The sequence below is a fragment of the Syngnathus typhle genome, linkage group LG12 (genome assembly GCF_033458585.1).
Source record: "Syngnathus typhle isolate RoL2023-S1 ecotype Sweden linkage group LG12, RoL_Styp_1.0, whole genome shotgun sequence".
Lineage (NCBI taxonomy): Eukaryota > Metazoa > Chordata > Actinopteri > Syngnathiformes > Syngnathidae > Syngnathus > Syngnathus typhle.
In genome coordinates this window covers 3499466-3517300 of record NC_083749.1, presented here as the reverse complement: position 1 = coordinate 3517300, position 17835 = coordinate 3499466, and the positions used below count along the sequence as shown (strand labels likewise).

The following is a 17835-nucleotide window of genomic DNA, read 5'->3' as shown; positions in this document are numbered from 1 at the left end:
CTCAAAAAAATCGGAATTAAGGGGTTTAAATCTCAAAATCGATTTAATAAAATCAGAAAGAACAACCATTAATCTAAATGTCCACAATTGACGAACCATACGCCATGGATGCGTTTTTTTTTTTTTCGTGTCTGTCTGTATAGAACACCTTGTACTTTGTGTCGTTAACCGCACGTCAATTCTTTGTTGACGAAAACAACCATATCGCCACGGATGCGTTTATTTCGTGTTTGTCTGTATAAAAGACCGTATACTCTGATCTTTGTGTCAGACTTTAACTAACTTTAATTTAACCGCACGTCAATTCTTTGTTGACGAAAACAACCATATCGCCACGGATGCGTTTATTTCGTGTTTGTCTGTATAAAAGACCGTATACTCTGATCTTTGTGTCAGACTTTAACTAACTTTAATTTAACCGCACGTTAGTTCTTTGTTGACGAAAACAAGAGGGGTTCTCGTCAATCCCACGTCACTAGAACGCGGCATAAAAAGTGGTGGAGTGTCGCCGTAGTAACTAACAGGCGTCTGAGCAGAGGGCAATTTAGCGTTTTATTTGGTTGCCTTGAACTACTTTTCTTTTGCCATGAATTGTATTGATGAGGTAAGTGATTTTCTCTGTTGGAGGTGGACATCTGACCGCCGGGGTCATTTCACTAAACAGGTCTCTCATTTCTCTGAAACGAACCGATCTCTTTTTATTTGAATGTTGCAGAATTAAAGTACCAGATGCTTATGGATGCACCCAAGCAAAGCCAAGTAGGTGTTGGACCCGCCCAGAACCAAATGCGAAGGTGAATATGTCCCCAAGTTGCATTTATTCATCGATTTATTTCCTGTTATGTGAAATCAAAGTGAACTAACATGAGAATGTCATTGTTGATTAGAAACATGGGAGACTATGCCGAGGTTCACGGACCCCACAGAGCAAATCGCGGGTATTCAGGGGATCTCGACAACTCGCTGCAGCCTCTCCAAGTCCACAACGGTCTGTCTAATCCACCGCGTGCGTCCACCCTGAGGGAATGTGAGCTCATCATCCGTCAGTTGTACAACACCAACAGTTTACAGTCCCAGCAAGTGAGGCTCACATTTCAAAGCCTTTGCCATGCATTGTGTGTCTCAACTCACGGCAACATTTGTGCGTCTTCCAGATTGTGCGCTACAAGGAGTTGCTGGAAGATATTGTGCTCAACAAGAGAATCACCCCCGAAAACTACAACCTGACCAAAGCCTTCCTTGCGGATGATATTTGGTAAGGTATCAGAAAGCGTCGCCGTGTTAGCCGTGACGTGGAAATGGTAAATTTCCAATCGAAGCGATTTTTTTGCAGCAAATTCTCTGACAACACATTTCCGAAACTGGATCTGAAAACAGAAAAAACGCAAGTGATTCTCATTTCATTTGTCCTCACATGTGTATTTGAATGAAGGGATAGGAATTAAAACGTTTTCTTTTTAAATACAATTCTTTGATGAATCAACAAAATAGATGACGTTACTTGATTATCAAAATGATCATTAATTGCAGCCCTACTTGACTATATTTGACTTCAAACACTTCAATGCACCTTTCCATATCCAAGTTTGGAAAAAAAAAAACACTTTGGTGTTTAAAAATATCTCTTAAATACTTTTGTAGACAAGTCAGGTACTATTTTAGTCAAGTGGAAGCCTGAAAAAGAATCAGCGACTGTTTTGGTCTTGCCATCTGCCTCCAGTCTACGTTCTAGTTAGGAATTGTGTTTTTGTCCTCCCCCAGGACCGCCATTGGCCTCCCGGCGCTCACGCAGGGCCTCAACTCATCTGTGGCGGAGCGCCAGAGACGGAATCGCGCCGTGCACAGAAGCCACGTCAAGGGCACGGTGCGATGAGATGATCCAGATGCTCACCTCTCACCTGCAACTACGGGGACATGCAAAGTCAGTGTCCGTGTGATGTCACAGATCAAACAGCCAATCAAAAAGCCGTGGAAGAACCGAGAGAAATGTTTTCGCTGGGTAGAAGCTTGTAAACGGCAGGGATTTACAGTACCTAATGTCACCAAAGACACATATATATATATATCATTGTCAATTATTCTCAAAGCATCCCCTGATCTTAAGCCCCCCAAAAGAGCTACGAAAAACTCCCAAAAACCCTACTAAAAAAAATCATTTTATTTAATCGTATTTATATATTTATCATAAATGTATCATTTATTCATATTACCTTACCATACTACCATATAACCCTAACCCTAAATATTTCTGACACGTCACCGGTCCGTACCTTTCCATTCGCTTGTGAGTTACTCCATCAAACCATATTCATTCCGGGTATTGAGAGCCAGGCTTCCTTAGTGGAGTTGTTGGTCCTCTGGGATCTCACCCCCAGCAACACGGGTTTCAATTTTGGTGGGGCCTAAAAAAATTATTATGCCCTGCATTTGACTAGGGGTCAAAGGTAAACATCGATTTATATCGCCGTGTTTGACCTCGGACATTAGACGCGACTTTATTTTGAAATCCAGTTCATTGTTGCTTGCTTCCTCTCTCCGGGAGCAGTATATCGCGATATATCGTGAATGAATCGCAGCAGGCTTTAAGATATCGGCAAATATCGTATCGTAGTTCTTTATATCGATATTATATCGTAGCGTGAAAAAACCCGCGATTTACACCCCTACATTTGACCCATCCCCATGTGATCGAGGCTTCTGTAGTGTGGTTGGTTTGTCTTCTGGGCTTTCACTCCAGCGACATGGGTTTGAGTCTGGGTCCAGCCTAAAAAATAAATTTGCAACACAGTTGATCGTGTATTTCCCCATTTAACCATCCACCTCCCTGAAGCTTAGGGTTGGGTTTAGAGCTAAGGTTAGGTTTAGAGCTAGTGTTTGGGTTAGAGCTGGGGCTAGGGTTAGCGTTAGAGCTAGGGTTAAGGTAAGAGTTAGAGCTAGGGTTAGAACTAGAGCTAGCGTTAGGATTAGAGGGTTAGGGTTAGGATTAGGGTTAGAGCTAGGTTTAGGGTTTGGGCTAGGGTTAGGGTTAGGGTTAGGGTTAGGAGACCCCGAGCAGGGGTCGGGAACCTTTTTGACTAAGAGAGCCATGAAAGCAAAAAATTGGGAAATTTATTTTAGTGAGAGCCATATAATATATTTTAAAAGTGAATTCAACTAAATGTCAGTATAATAAGCCTCTTGAATTTATTCTTTTAAATAATGTTGTTATAACACTCATCATTACAGAACAGTTCTTGCCGACAGAGGCATGTCTTGTATCCGTTTCATTATCTTGTCTTCAAAGTCCGCTTTATTGTCAATCTCTTCACATGTCAAGACAGACAAAGAAATCGAAATTACATTTTCTCTATCCCACGGTGACGAGACATATTACACGATAGACATACAAGTAAACGACACAATACAAAAACAAGAAGGCACAAACATTAAATAATAAGAATGTTGAATAAATAATAAATAAACAGATAACACAATAAATAAGAGGAGCAAAACGGAGCCAGTGTGCATACAGCAGACAGTAAGCGTAGCGCAAACGTACAGGACGCTTTGTTCGGAAGATCATGAAAAAGTTCATTGGCTACATCCAGCACGAACGTTTTAGCATACTCGCCAATATTTTATTTTATCTGCGAGCCATATGCAATCATCAAAAGAGCCACATCTGGCTCGCGAGCCATAGGTTCCCGACCCCTGGGTTAGTGCTAGGGTTAGCTCGCCATTTTCTCGACTCGTACTCGCACTCTTAAGGTTAGCTCTAAGCCTTACCCTAACCCTAGCTCTAACCCTAACCCTAGCCACAGCTCTAACCCGAACACTAGCTCTAAACCTAACCCTAGCTCTTAACCTAACCCTAAGCTTTAGGGAGGTGTGCCGTTTTTTTCCGTGTATAGTGCGCCCCCGTGTGTAGTACGCACCCCTAAAAATGGCATGCTGATGCTGGAAAAAAGCTTGTACCCATGTACAATTTTTTTTTTTTTTTTTAAGTCCCAATGATCGTCACACACGCAGGGAGGCAATGGGTCCCATTTTTAGTCTTTGGTATGGTCTTAACTAGGCTGGATGTAATTTCTTTTGTTGCCGTTGATTTCTCCGACTGCCCGTAAACGCACCACCGCGTCTGATACGAGAGCATTGCGGTCGCATGGAGCGTGTTTGAAGTGAACAGCAGAGAAGAAAGTGTTGTGAAATAAAATATTACCTGTAATACGGATTTAGGTAGAGAACTGAACTCTCGCTCTTTATATAGCTGACGTGTCTTGCGCATCCATTCTGCGCATCTGTAATGGCGGCCTCCGTATGATATCCGGTTTGCGGTGACAGAGCCGTCGCTGAAATTTAGAAGATATTTTTAAAGTCCTGATCTAAAATTTAAGTGGACCTCAGTGCGCACTGCGCAGGGAGCTTAATTTGGTGTGGTCGCGCAACCGCAGCGCGCCGGGCGCTCACTGTCGCATTGCTTAAAGAGCGCCTTTGTGTTTTAGGATGAACAGCAGAGACCAAAGGAACAAGGCAAAGTGTTGTGAAATAAAATATTACCTGTAATACGCATTTTGTTATTTGCTGATTGAAACTGCTAATTAAACTGTGAATTGAAACTAATAGGAAGAAAACAACTCTCGCTCTTTATATAGCTGACGTGTCTTGCGCATCCGTTCTGTGCATTTTATTTCACAACACTTTGCCTTTCTTCTCTGCTGTTCACTTCAGACACTCTCGTATCAGACGCTTGCTCGATCACCTTGGGGGGCGCGGTGCTATTCCTGGGGGGGGCGCGTGTGACCCTGGGGAACAGGCTTTTTTTTTGGCAGTACTAGAAGAAAGTGTAATTGCGCGTTTACTACAGCAGGGGGCAGTGGCGCTCTCATTGTTACTTCTGTGACGTTTGCGACAGTGCAACATTTTACGACTTACAAGACAAGTTAGGATAGTCACGGTGGGGAGGGGGGGCGCGAATAGTTTTCTTCTTGCTAGGGGGGGGCGTAACAGAAAAGAATTGAGAAGCACTGGTTTACGGGCAGTCGGAGAAATCAACGCCAACAAAAAAAATTACATCCAGCCTAGTTAAGACCATACCAAAGACTATAAGAATGGGACCCATTGCCTCCCTACGTGTGTGACGAGGATTGGGACTTAAAAAAAAAAAAAAAAAAATTAAAAATTTTTTTGTACCCATGTATAATGCGCACCCCAGATTTGAGGACAATAAATTAGTTAAATTTTGCGCACTATACACGGAAAAAAACACTATGGTTAGTTATATGGGGCACGAGCCACTAGTGTTGCAAGTTTATTTTTTCGGCCACACCCAGATTCAAACCTGTGTCGCTGGGGTGAGAGCCCAGAGGACTAACCACTCCACTACGGAGGCCTCGATCACATGGGGATGGGTCAAATGCAGGGCATAATAATTTTTTGGGGCCCCACCAAACGAAACCCGTGTTGCTGGGGGTGAGAGCCCAGAGGACCAACAACTCCACTAAGGAAGCCTGGCTCTCAATACCCGGAATGAATATGGTTTGATGGAGTAACTCACAAGCGAATGGCCAAAGCTTAATTGAAAGTGAAAAGTGCCACACCCGCCCTCACCCCCACTTTCTGTTTGATCTGTGATGTCACACGGACACTCCTTTAGGTACGTCGCCATTTTCAAGCGTACCTAAAAACACCTCAGTTCATTAGAGAAAAATGATGGCCAAAGCTGAACTGAAAGTGAAAAGTGCCACACCCGCCCTCACCTGTTGCTGTAACGTCACACAGTTAACCAAATGTCCAATTTTTGCTATTTAAAAACTACTACAAGTGTTATAAAATCAAGATCACCCAAAGAGAAGCATTATCTCCCCGTTGTTGCATCCCTTATGTAATAAAGTTAGCCGTGCATTAAAGAAGTGTTGTTTCAGTGAGTTGTTCTTTCTTTCCTTGGCAAATGGCATTTCGACATTCTGACTTATATAGTTCACGCCAGGAGGGAGACGCAACACCTTCACTGACTAATCCGTTGATGCACAAGAAGGCATTTCACTCATTGACTCGTCCGCAAAGTCCGGATTCGTTCCCTCACTGATCCGTTCTCGCGATAAACTGGAAATGCAAATCACACAAGTTACGTCACTGACTCGTAAAGTCCCTCCTCCATCTAACGCTCGCTGGCGCTGCTGATTGGCTGATTTTCTTCTTCGTTTTGTTTTACGGCGAGGTAGCACCAGCTTCAATGGGCATCACTTTAGGAAGTGATTCGTTAACTCTCGTTCACTGAAAAGATTCGTTCTTTTTGAACGAATTGTTCACTCACAAGCCAACACTATTTGAAATCTTTTTGACATTTCAGCGAGCTTACATTAAGAGAGGGAGGAAACGCAGCAAACACCTCACGTGCAGAGGTGCAGGTGTTACCTCGAGGAGGCGGAGCTCGGCAAATAAAGTTGATAGGAATCATACCAACTTTGACCTTGCCCTTTATGTTTTGCCGTGAATGTTTGATGGGATTCCTTTTGTTTGTAGCGCATTTAGTATTTGCATTAGGTCCATTAACATGCACTGAGAGCTGCACAGCTGCAGCCACAAGGGAAACCTCGAAAACCAAAGGAGCCAGCCACATTTCCTTTTTTTTCCATCTTCTATCTGGCATGCGATTAGATGGCATGTCATGCTAATTCACTTATCGAACGTGTTTCTTTTCAGCGCCGGTTCTATTGGGTTTTTGGATTTTTTCCTTTACACCATTCCTGCAAAAATTCCACCTTTCTGCATATTAAGTTGCAGATTTGTTAGAATTTGACAACAATATGTAATTGAGCTAGACACTGCCTCCAATAGAATTGGAACTCGTTTTTATTTTTCCAGCAGACCAAAATGAACCTAATATTTTTTTTGTATTTTTATTTTTTTAATATATCATTGCTGTGTCATGGCAATATGATTGACAGCTCACACCGGTAGTGTAGGGGCCATTCCAGCTTCGTCACCCGCCCACTCTCCCTCCCTCTCTCTTTCCTTCCTTCCTTCCTTCCCTCCCCCTCTTCTTTCCTTCCTCCCTTTCTCCCCCTGCGACTCCCACCTCCCCCTCCGGGCGTCAGTGACGTGCACTTTGAGAGCGGGACCTGCCCTCCCGTCGCCATTTTTTCGACTCGTACTCGCACTCTTCGGCGGCCGTGTAGAGGGCCGACGTGCGCGAAGAACATCGAAGTATTACGGAAACACGAGTCGGAGGAATATTAGCCGCGCGCGCGTCACCGCTCCGGTGTCACGTGATGACATGCACGCGCACAAGCAGAGCCGCCGTTGTGAAATCATCTCCAGTGTGAAGACGACGTGTGGCGGGCCGCCATTTTTCTCCTCCGCCGCCTCCAAAGTCCGCTCCGACTCGAGACTGGTTTTCGAGTAGGCCTTTCCGCGACGCGTGTGCCGAGGAGCTTCTGCTAAGTCATTTTCCCAGCGGCGACGTTGAGCCGACATGAGGAATTATCAGACGAACAACTGAGGCCACTTCTGCACCACCCCTCCTCCTCCTCCTCTTCTCAGAACCAACACTGACCGGAGGAGATAAATTAACCGGACGAGAATCTTCGGTGCCTTCTCGGAAGGAGGAACCAAAAGGGGAAGCTTCGATCATTTGTTGCTTTGGCGGTTTTTGTTTTGTTTCTTTTTTCTTGATCGCTTTGACCGAGCCCGCTTTCCAAAGGAACCACAGCATGATCCAAAGTTGGCTCGGACCAGCCTGCTTGTGAGCTCGTCAGGTAATTTGCTGGGGGCGGGCGGGGGGTTCTCTGAAGATCGAAAACCTCCAACCTGCCCTACGACCCCCGATCTGCATTGAGTAGTCGTGTACCGAACCCATCTGCTTCTCACCTGTGGACTGAATTTAACTTATTTTCAATTAGAGATGTCCACTGCTCGCTTTGACTCATCTGATCGTTCGGCCTGGTATTTTGGACCCGTGTCCCGCCAAGAGGCACAGAATCGTTTACAAGGACAAAGACATGGCATGTTCCTGGTCCGAGACTCGTCCACCTGCCCCGGGGACTACGTGCTGTCGGTTTCCGAGAACTCCAAAGTGTCTCACTACATCATCAACTCTTTGCCCAGCAAGAGGTTCAAGATCGGAGACCAAGAGTTTGAGCACCTGGCTGCCCTCTTGGAGTTCTACAAAATCCACTACCTGGACACGACCACGCTGATAGAACCAGCTCCCAGGTAAGGACGGTTACAAAGTACACACTGCCATGTAAGATCGCCTCCTCCAGATCGACGCCGTTATCTGGGTGGGCTATTTTTATCGGAAGTAACCTACTTTCAGTCAGACTGCAGACTGTTATGTCATGAAGGATCGGGACGGATCTGAAAATGGTGCACATGGCTGCACGACAACTACACATGTGTTATTCCAAGAGGAATTGATCATGTGGCTTGTTTTCATCAAAATAAGTACAAATAATGTTGAGATAATTGTCACCCAGTTGTGAAAGCAGCTGCGATAAACACTTTGAAACCTTACCTTGAAGCACCGCTTTTGTTCCTGTTAGCGTCTTATCGTCATTTTTTTAAATTTCCTCTTTGGCTTATCGTCACTGATAACATTGTGCCAAGCTGAGCGGTATGAACAATATGTAGCCCCTCTTTGTTGTCTTCCACCTTGTGGCAAATTTCCGACAGCCCAAATCGTCATGGAGATAAGATTTATTAATATTCGAAGACATTTTTCCCCAGAGGGGGTGGGTCCTCTGTGTTAGCTTAACAGTTAGCATGGATGCCGCATCTTCTATTCTCTCCTTGTCATATGATTAGCGTTTAGCAGCTCATAGCCGATACACATGGAGCAAGTTAGCTTAGCGCGTAGCGGTCGGAAAAACATGGAGGATGTCTGACTGATTTTGCATTTGGAATTATAAAGCCTTCCTTTGTATCGTGGTCTCCAAGGTACCCAAGCACAGTGAGCGCCCCGATCCAGACCTTGGGCGGCCAAGAAGACAACCTGGAGTATGTTCGGACTCTATACGACTTCACCGGCAGCGACGCCGAGGACCTTCCCTTCAAGAAGGGCGAGATTCTCATCATCCTCGAGAAGCCCGAGGAACAGTGGTGGAGCGCCAAGAGCAAAGACGGCCGTGTGGGCATGATCCCCGTCCCCTACGTGGAGAAATTGGTACGACCCGCGCCCCACCCGGGCCAGCCCAACCTGAGTTCGCGCAACTCCAACAGCTACGGCATCCCCGAGCCCTCGCATGCCCTCGTCCACGCCTACGCCCAGCCCCAGACGCCGTCGCCGCTCCCCCCGGGCACGCCTGGAGCCGTCAACACGCTGCTGTCGTCCTTGCAGAACGGACCCGTCATGGCCAAAGCCATCCAGAAGCGAGTGCCCTGCGCCTACGACAAGACGGCTCTTGCTTTAGAGGTAACAGAAATCAGATGATTGAGTGTTAAGATGGCCGTAGCGGAATGCTGTAATGCGACCGAATGAAAAGTTCCAGGACTAGATTTGCAGATGACAGCGATGAGTCAGAAAATGCAAATGGTTTCATGCCTACTCACGAGCGCTGTTGCGTATCACGGGAAATAATTTGTAACCCCGAACGCGCCTTGCATCGCTGCGTACATGTCGGAACGTGTCGTGTGACGCATAAGTTGCTCGCATCGCATGCATGGCGGCGAGATCAATCGGACCATCTTTGCGATTTAATTTGGAATTTGGCCGGCAGAGCACTTTTTGGCGGGTTCATTTTGTGCGGCGTTCAAGGAGCCACCGTTGAAACATAATGATTTACGCATTAGAAAGATAAACGTGGCCTCGGGCTTGGTTATTGAGCGAACGTTGGCGTGTGCTTTTGGCTTGCGTCGGAGATACGGAAACCGGCTCGCGCTACCCAAACGATGACGACGGAACGAAACCCTCAGCCAGCAATTTGATTTCATTCGTTTACCAAATGCATCGTAGGATCCAAAAGATGTCTCATTGCGCTACATCCTTCTTGTCTGCGAAAGAGTCATTTAAGTCACATTGTCATTTCCTGGCGTCGTAAAAAAAGAAAAAAAAGTCCCGTTCCAGACATTGTCTGGTGTTCTTGAAGTGACATTTAAGCCCAAAGTAGAAATGGCGTCTCTTCACACGTGCTTTTCTTTCGCTGTATTCCTGATCAAGACCAGATGGCGCAACCCGGGGCGGAGGTCGCGTCGGTGTCACGAACCCGTTCCGCCGTCTTCTCAGTCATCTGCCAAAAACGGCTGTTTTGTTTTTATTCTAACTGCTCCTCCTGCTTGCCTCCTCAGGTGGGCGACTTAGTCAAGGTGACGCGGATGAACATCAACGGTCAGTGGGAGGGGGAGGTGAACGGACGCCGGGGTCTCTTCCCATTCACCCACGTGAAAATCCTCGACCCCCAGAACCCGGATGAGAGTGACTGACCGACCTAAGTGTCCGCCTCCTTGCCAGGACGTGAGTGCGCGTGCCCGTGTGCATTTCCTGCTAGGGGCTGTCCCGTGAGAAGATGCCCCGCCCCCTTCCCCCGGGGCTCTTTTTTTTTTTTCTTCTCCCCCCTCCCACCGCTGTTGCCGACTGCTGCACGGCTTTGACTGTTGATCCAGCCAAACCTGAACCGCACTCCCCCCTGACCAGAAGTTGTTCATACACCAGGGTTCCATCTCATACAATGTATGTTCAGCACATGACATGTTTTTAGCGTGTGTATGTTGTGATTATTTGTACAAAAAGTGGCGAGGGGGGGGGGGGGAGCAGTGAATGAGGCGATGTCATATTTTCTCTCTGCAAGCGTTTAATGAAGCACACACACACACACGACCGCCTAAGGAGTCGGTGCGTATCGTTCGCTAATCCCGATCTCCGCCGTCCGTCCGTGTCAATTTGTATGACTTGTGCCACCTGGGGCGAGAATTTGTTTCATTTGCGACGGACAGGATGTTTGTAGGCGGGGTGTCTTCGCATGTCTCCGAGCTAACCACGGCAAGCTTCCAACCGTAGCGGTGGCGGGGAACCTCGCGTACCAAACAGCCTGCAATCAGATTCTTAGAACTTTGCTCATGATATTTAATAAGCAGACATGGGATTGTTGTTTTTTTTTTTTTTGTCGTGAATCGAATATGGCCTTCAGAGGACTAGAAACTAAAATGGTTCCTCAGCACTCCACTATAGCATGTGTGACATGACGTGGAGGTGCAGGTGAGAAACGCACGCACGTCTGTTAGCCAATGAGAGCCCATAAATGCCTTGTTTCTGACGGAGAAAGATAATTTCTGTTTTTAAAGATGATGTTACTCTGACATGTCGATTTAGGATTTTAACAAGCTTTTTTTTTTTTTTATGTTGGGCCTGCGCAGCGCTCAATCTCTTTACGTAAGCTGCCTCGTGTCAGTCGTGGAAATGTCGGTTCTATTTTAACTGTAGGAGCCCTCAAACACTTGACATATCTGCTGTAAAAATAATACTTATGACCTGCCTCTTTGCTAGTTTTTTTGGGGGGGTCAGATGAGTTGCTGTGACTGATTTGGGCGATGCTGTTCAACAAAAGGGAAACGGGCCCCTCGGCCAAGGAGACGCTTGTGGCCACATGCTGCTTGATGTCGTTCATCCCCCCCCCCCCCCCCCTTCATTCTTATTTTGTCTTTTACAACCTCCCGGACTTCACACTCGATCCAATCTACTAATTAAGCAATACATCCCCCTCCGATTGTCAGTGAACCCTCCCTGAGGTGAACTTGTCGTGCTTCTGAGTTGTTTTTAATGGCATTAACAGTATTAGCGTGTCCCCGGACTCCTTGGATTTCAAGCCTGTCTTTTAATTAAGGATTAAGAATTGTGCCTTTTATTTTCCTATACCATTGACACGTGTTAATATTTCCCATGGTTAACACCCGTGCTGGTATTGACCCTTTATGTACAGAACAAGTAAATAAAATTTACATCTACTACCGAAAGCTTTTTGTGTGTTCTATGGGACTAATATGTGACAGTTCTGTTTTTTTTTTTTTTTATGGCTGTGCCCTAGAGAAAGGAAGCAATTAATGAATTTTAATGAAGTGCTAATAAAAGAAAGTCAGCTGACCCACACAGCAGATGGAAAACTTTTCAAGGGCAGCGGCAAGCGCATGATTGCTGTTTTTGTTTTTTCTCCTCCAACACCTACAAAATTTAGCGTTCTGATTAAGTTGTGTTTATGGCATATCTATTATTCTTGACATTTTTACTTTTTCGCCATTTTTTTTATTTTTTTTCTGGGTTCTATCACCAATTGAACATCGATTTTTGAAAAAAAATCATTGGCCTTTCAGTGCGTCAAACGTCAAGAAGCTTCGCCGTGACTGGCTCAACTTACGACGGAACCTATCAGGGTGGGGCGGGCGTATTTTTTACGGACAAGATGTTGATTGGCTGTTGTGGACCTGTGACAGGGTAAACCTTTTGTTTATTGGCTCACGAGAGGTGTCAATCAAACACGGAAGGTATGGCCTTAAATTTCGTATCTTGCATGGCGGCTAATAAGTGCCCATTCACGAAAGGTTCGATCCCGGATGTTCAAAAAAATTTGTGGAAAATTGTAAAGTTTGCAGCAGATATGCCTTTATGGATGCAAGGACTACTGGAGAACTTTAACTGGACTTTTGGCAACGTAATGGGACTCTTTGATGGAGTATGACAGTTTCTTGGAACTTTATTAAGCTGAAATGGTGAGTTGGGATTTTGTTTGCAATTTGCTCGCTGAGGCTTCAGATATAATTATATCTTCAAATGTTGGGCATTAGTCAAATCTCCAGAAGCACCAGAAGCAATGTATTTTTTTCCAGACATTTTTACATTGTTTACACTCATGAAGATGCATGGAAAGTAATATTATTCACTGTGTTTGTTTTGATCGACTTTGCTGGCTGTTACGTGTGTTTTGAGTTGAACCCCAAAAAAGGGGAGAAGCTCTAATGTGCTTTAAAAATCCATGTAGAGCGCTGTTCATTGATTGCTTGCTGCTGACGTCACGTGACGCACTTTGATTCAAGCAAGTCTGACCTCTTCTCGGGGCACTTTGTTTGAGTAAATGAAAGTACGGAGCAGTCGATGCCAGCCTTTATACAGTCCATTAGCACCGCACCCTTTTCCCCATCGCTTTTATTTCGCGTGTTTTCAATGCTTGTGTGTCATGCTCTGTGTTTTTGTTTGGTTTTAATTAGTAGTGGTCATATTTTCCTTCTGCCCCCTTTTTTTTTTTTAATTCCATCTCTGTCTCGTTAGTGTCAATTTACTGACTTAATTGCGGCCAATTTTGAAACTAACATTATGAACTCTACATTATATAGGAACCCATCTTTTACTGTTTGCTAAAAACCTCTTTTTTGAAGAAACATGTCGCTTGACTTTTATCCTCCCCGAAGGTTTCTAAATGTCCCAGTTAGATGTGTTGTAAAATATTTACAGCCCAGACGGCGTGTGCCTTCTGTTGAGGAAGAAACTGCGCCAGTGCGCGTCGGTCATTCGTCAGTCTAACAGTCTCCATCTTCCAGACGCTGCTGGAACGTGTCAGCTGTTAAGATTTGAAAGGTAGCTCGTCAAGATGGACGTCGTGTTCTTGAGATATTTAGCAACATGTCATCATGGCACTGCGTCCTCTTACACGACGGAGAAATGTCGCTTTTAGTGTTTGTGTTCGAGCAGTACTTTTTAAAATGGGACCAAATGGTTCCGAGTTATAGCAGATGAGTTTGAATGTACTTCATTTCTTGCCTTCGTGTGTGTTAAATGAAGCTTCAAATTTGCTTCAAGAAACGTGTACTTTTTAACTCCTCTAGATGGCACTGTTGGGTTTTAATAGAGGATAAAGAAATGGCAAAAATGTGTACTTTCAGTCCAATATCGAACAGAGGAGTCTAAAAATACAACTGGTTCATGAAGCACATTTGAAGCTTCATTTTCACACGGTGAGATCGAAATAGACACACATGACAGTAAAAAAAAAAAAAAAAAATGCCATCATAATTAAAAAAAAATCTAAATTTAACACTCAGGAAGACATCTCCAATAACACTGGTTCATTGTGAGGATTCACAAGCAGGAGTAGGAGAAGAGTGGAAATTGGCTCCAGTCGGCCATGTTGCAGCTATGCGGGTGGTAGCCATTTTGTTGGGCTCCATGGTCCGCCGTGGCGAGTGGTTGCCCCGCATCCACGTCATTGCTGGAGAACACAAGTCTGGAATATTCCACAGCCCTGGAGGACATATTTTCAGTCATGGATGACTTTATTGGTAGTTCATCATTCTTCCATCATACCTGTTGGGTTGATAGGCCACTGAGGCAGGCACCATCTGCTCCTCACAACTGTACTCGTACTCGTGAAGCTCCAGCGGCTCAGCCTGGAGAGACTCTAAGGGGTCCTGACTCCAGCTGGGAGGTGGACCCTTCACTGACTCTGCTCCTGCACCCTGGTGCTTCCCTGTCTCCTCTGACTGAGAGGAAGAGAGCGCCCTCTGAAGGCCTGTCAGAGAATTGCAGCTCGTGCCTATAATGACTCACATTTTTGCGCAACACCAAAATTGTTGATTTTTTTACCTGGAAGACTTTTGCAAAGTTTTTTGCTTTCCGGCGAGGATATTTTCTCGGGATGCTTTGTGCTTGAATGACACCTACGAACAAAAAAAACATTTTATTTGATCATCTCAGTCGGTACTGTGGGGGGCGAGTTTGGCAAAAAGGAAAGATACATTTTTGGTAACATGCCATAGCTTGTGTAGCTTGACTTTTATTAGGCCCTGGAAGAAAGTGACTGTATTGAAAGAGCTACAATTTTCCAGTTACTGTCTGGAAACTCATTCATAGTGCAGGATGGAAAGTCTTCTGAATATACATTTCACCTGCTTTATTTTTATTTTTTATTCAAAAGCATTTTTGCAACATCTCAACATTGCCTTTAATTTACTATTGCAAAATAAATTTTAATCACTGTTACCTTTTCCCTTGTGTGTGAGTGCCTCCCTCTCGGAATCCTTTGGCGAAAGGGTTGTGGTCTATCTTCAATTTGGTGATCTTGAAGAAATTAAACATGTTTTAAAGTCAGGTGAGGACCCCCCCCCCCCCCCCCCCAACCCCCCCAAGAAAAGCCGCTACCTTTGCATTCTGATAAGCGGTGACTGCAGTGAAGGTCATTTCTGGGAAGGAGAAGGACTGGACGGGACCCCAGTGGACCGTGTAGGGACTCTCCGCTTGAATGACGTGAAACCTCGGGTAGTAGCGATGCATGGAGTGCAGGATGATCTGACGACACCAAAATTTGGTGTGCAAACTGGACTCACAATGAAGGTAACCTCATGTGTTTCTCACGTGTCCATGCTGGTCCAGATTATTGTTGGTGAGCTTCATCTTGAGGAAGGACAACGACTGCTTCATCCAGTGACCCCCTGGAGCCGGGGAGTCGGGGTGCGTGTAGGACCTAGCCGGAGGTTGAGGTTCTGCCTTCCCCGCCACCTCCCATATGTCCTTCTTCCACTGCAGAGAGACTCACCTATTAAGCCCAAGTCACGTATGATGTTGCCGTTCCAATACTTTTGCAGAGGACTTGTACTCTTGTTTTTGAAGCCCGTGCCTCTCTGGGCTTTTTTTGACGAGCCATTGGATGTATTGTGGCCTTCACTGAATAGGATGCTAATTAATGGAGTCTCCAGCTGAGAGTGCACAAACAGGAAGCAACCAAAGGCTTTGAAATGCAGCCTGACGTCTGGAAGCAGACTGAGAAGGCGTTTTCTTTCAAACTCAAAGAATCCAAATAAATCAGTGTAACCTTATATTTGAAGTTGTCAGCGGGAATCATATCTATCAAGATGACGTATTTTGCAAATGGATGCAGGCCCGTCACGGTCACGCTGCAATGCGGAAACATCCTCCTGGAAAAAAACGCTTCGGTCAGCTTTGGAAACGAAAACGGAAAGGGAATAAACTTACCTGCCGTGTTTTGTGATGATCATCTCTGTTCCGATGCGGTGAAAGGACTTCCAGAGATGAGCGTTCTCCAGAGTCATCCCGACATTTCCTTGCAGGAAGGAGTCGACGGTCGGGGGCAGTCTCGGATTCAATTTGGTGTCTGAATCGAATGAGATTTTTATTTATTTTCATAATTACAGCAGAAACAAAATGCTGTTCATGAATAAAAATAAAACCATTCATGATCATTTGAAAACAAAATAGTGCCAAAGTTAAAAATAATAAAACCCGATCTATTCATTTTTATTTTTCACAGCAAATATTATTCTTAACTAAGTTGACACTTACCATAAATGTGTTGCATGCTTCCTCTAGAAGTTCCCAACAGTCAAAGTGTGGAGGGAAAGACTTTCTGATCTCTGTTGACCCTTGACCTTGATTGGTTATCCCAAAGTGGGAGGGGCTATTATGGAGGTGGCGGGGGGGGGGGGGGGGCTTTTCTCTTAAACTACATAACAACCAAAAACCAATTCAGGGTATATGAGACATAATTAGATGAAATATTACCTGCACTGGGAGAGCAAGACATTAATTATTCACTTCACCTTCTCGATGCCAAGGTGATGGGTAGAATTTCAAAGTCTTTGGTAGCCAGGCAATACGATCAAGGGGGTCTGGTGGGGTGTGGTTCTGGTGGCAGACAAACAGGTCCCTTCCTGACTGCTTAACTTGCGTATTCCGAAGCAGGTTTGAGATTAAAGAGGTGATTGGAGCGGCTCACACAATGCCTCGAATCCCGTGGGGCCATTTGGTCCTGCAGCCCCCCTCCCCTCCTTTTTTTCTTCTACAGTTGATTTAAAAAAGAAAAACAATACAAGTTCTCAGGAAGGACTTCTCAATGTGACTGGGGACTTGTTGAAACATTGCTCCTCAGATTGAGCCATGCTGACACTTGAAGGTGGAATCCAGAATGTTCCTGCCCGGGGCGACCTCAAGTGAAGCTTGTGTAAAGGCTAATGATTGCGTACTGCTCTGATTCTTGAGCTTCTGCCCGAGGAACATTTCGCAGAGCTTGCCTTTTGATCGTCCCAAAAGAAATGTGTCATTTTTCTTGACTGAGCAAAAATTCACCACCTGGACAAAAGTATTGGGTCACCTATGACTGAAATCTCCAGCTCTTGTGACATGTTGTGTAATCTGATTTATGTCCAGTAGAGGGCGACAAAAGCTTCAAAATACACACATGAGGACGTATTTGTGTTTCTTTGAGATAAAAATGACATATTTTTATTTGTCAAATAATAACGTGATAATACTAATAATCGGGCCGCGCTTTGAAGAAGTTCGGTCTTATGTTCAAGCGTTTATGACAGCACAAGTTTATAACGCGTCAGTAGCGACAGCAGAAATAATCAGTTCGGCGCAGACGCCGAACATTTGACACATTTGACACGACCAACATCCATTTTCCAACTTTATGCTTCATGTTCACTATCCATTTCTTATCTCGCTGATTGATTGGTTCTGCTCAGCCCAAAGCAGCTCTGCACTAATGATGACGATGATGACACGCTGTTCAAGAAGAAGGAAAAAAAGACAATCTGCATAGATTTATATATCAGCCAGTCAAGTTGCCATAGGATCATTAATCCTGTCATGTTTGATTTTTTATTTTTCTTTACTTTGCATTACGTGCCCCCGTTTCCTTATTTCTACTTATTTTACACACACACGCGCACATCTCTAATTTCCAAACGAGCCTCTTTGCAATGACTTGTCGCCATTTTTACAATAATACAATAATACGGTATAATTTTCTCATTAATTGAGGTCAAAGTGAAAGTTTGAAGAGGAAAAAAAAATAGTAGTCAACTTTCAGGCTATTAATCGCTTCCTCATCTGTCAGCTGTCTCTGCAGAAGATGACAT

The 17835-nt window shown here is 44.8% G+C and overlaps 3 protein-coding genes across 3 annotated transcripts; 2 read left to right on the top strand and 1 right to left on the bottom strand.

The window, feature by feature from the left end:
- Window positions 1-280: 280 nt before the first annotated feature.
- On the top strand, window positions 281-2302 carry LOC133163834 (coiled-coil domain-containing protein 74A-like). Its single transcript, XM_061294090.1, has 5 exons — window positions 281-604; window positions 716-794; window positions 888-1080; window positions 1155-1255; window positions 1762-2302. Exons 2-5 carry the CDS (start codon window positions 730-732, stop codon window positions 1871-1873), a joined length of 471 nt encoding a protein of 156 aa, XP_061150074.1. The 5' UTR covers window positions 281-604; window positions 716-729; the 3' UTR covers window positions 1874-2302.
- Window positions 2303-7048: 4746 nt separating this feature from the next.
- On the top strand, window positions 7049-11925 carry crkl (v-crk avian sarcoma virus CT10 oncogene homolog-like). Its single transcript, XM_061293656.1, has 3 exons — window positions 7049-8193; window positions 8917-9391; window positions 10264-11925. The coding sequence occupies exons 1-3, from the start codon at window positions 7883-7885 to the stop codon at window positions 10396-10398; spliced, it is 921 nt and encodes a 306-aa protein (XP_061149640.1). The 5' UTR covers window positions 7049-7882; the 3' UTR covers window positions 10399-11925.
- A 718-nt stretch (window positions 11926-12643) lies between these two features.
- Window positions 12644-16857, bottom strand: LOC133163601 (T-box-containing protein TBX6L-like). The gene is made up of 9 exons (XM_061293655.1): window positions 16256-16857; window positions 15929-16067; window positions 15768-15870; window positions 15311-15475; window positions 15098-15244; window positions 14940-15016; window positions 14543-14616; window positions 14264-14468; window positions 12644-14201 (listed from the first exon to the last, which is right to left on the bottom strand). Exons 1-9 carry the CDS (start codon window positions 16269-16271, stop codon window positions 14039-14041), a joined length of 1089 nt encoding a protein of 362 aa, XP_061149639.1. The 5' UTR covers window positions 16272-16857; the 3' UTR covers window positions 12644-14038.
- Window positions 16858-17835: the final 978 nt, after the last annotated feature.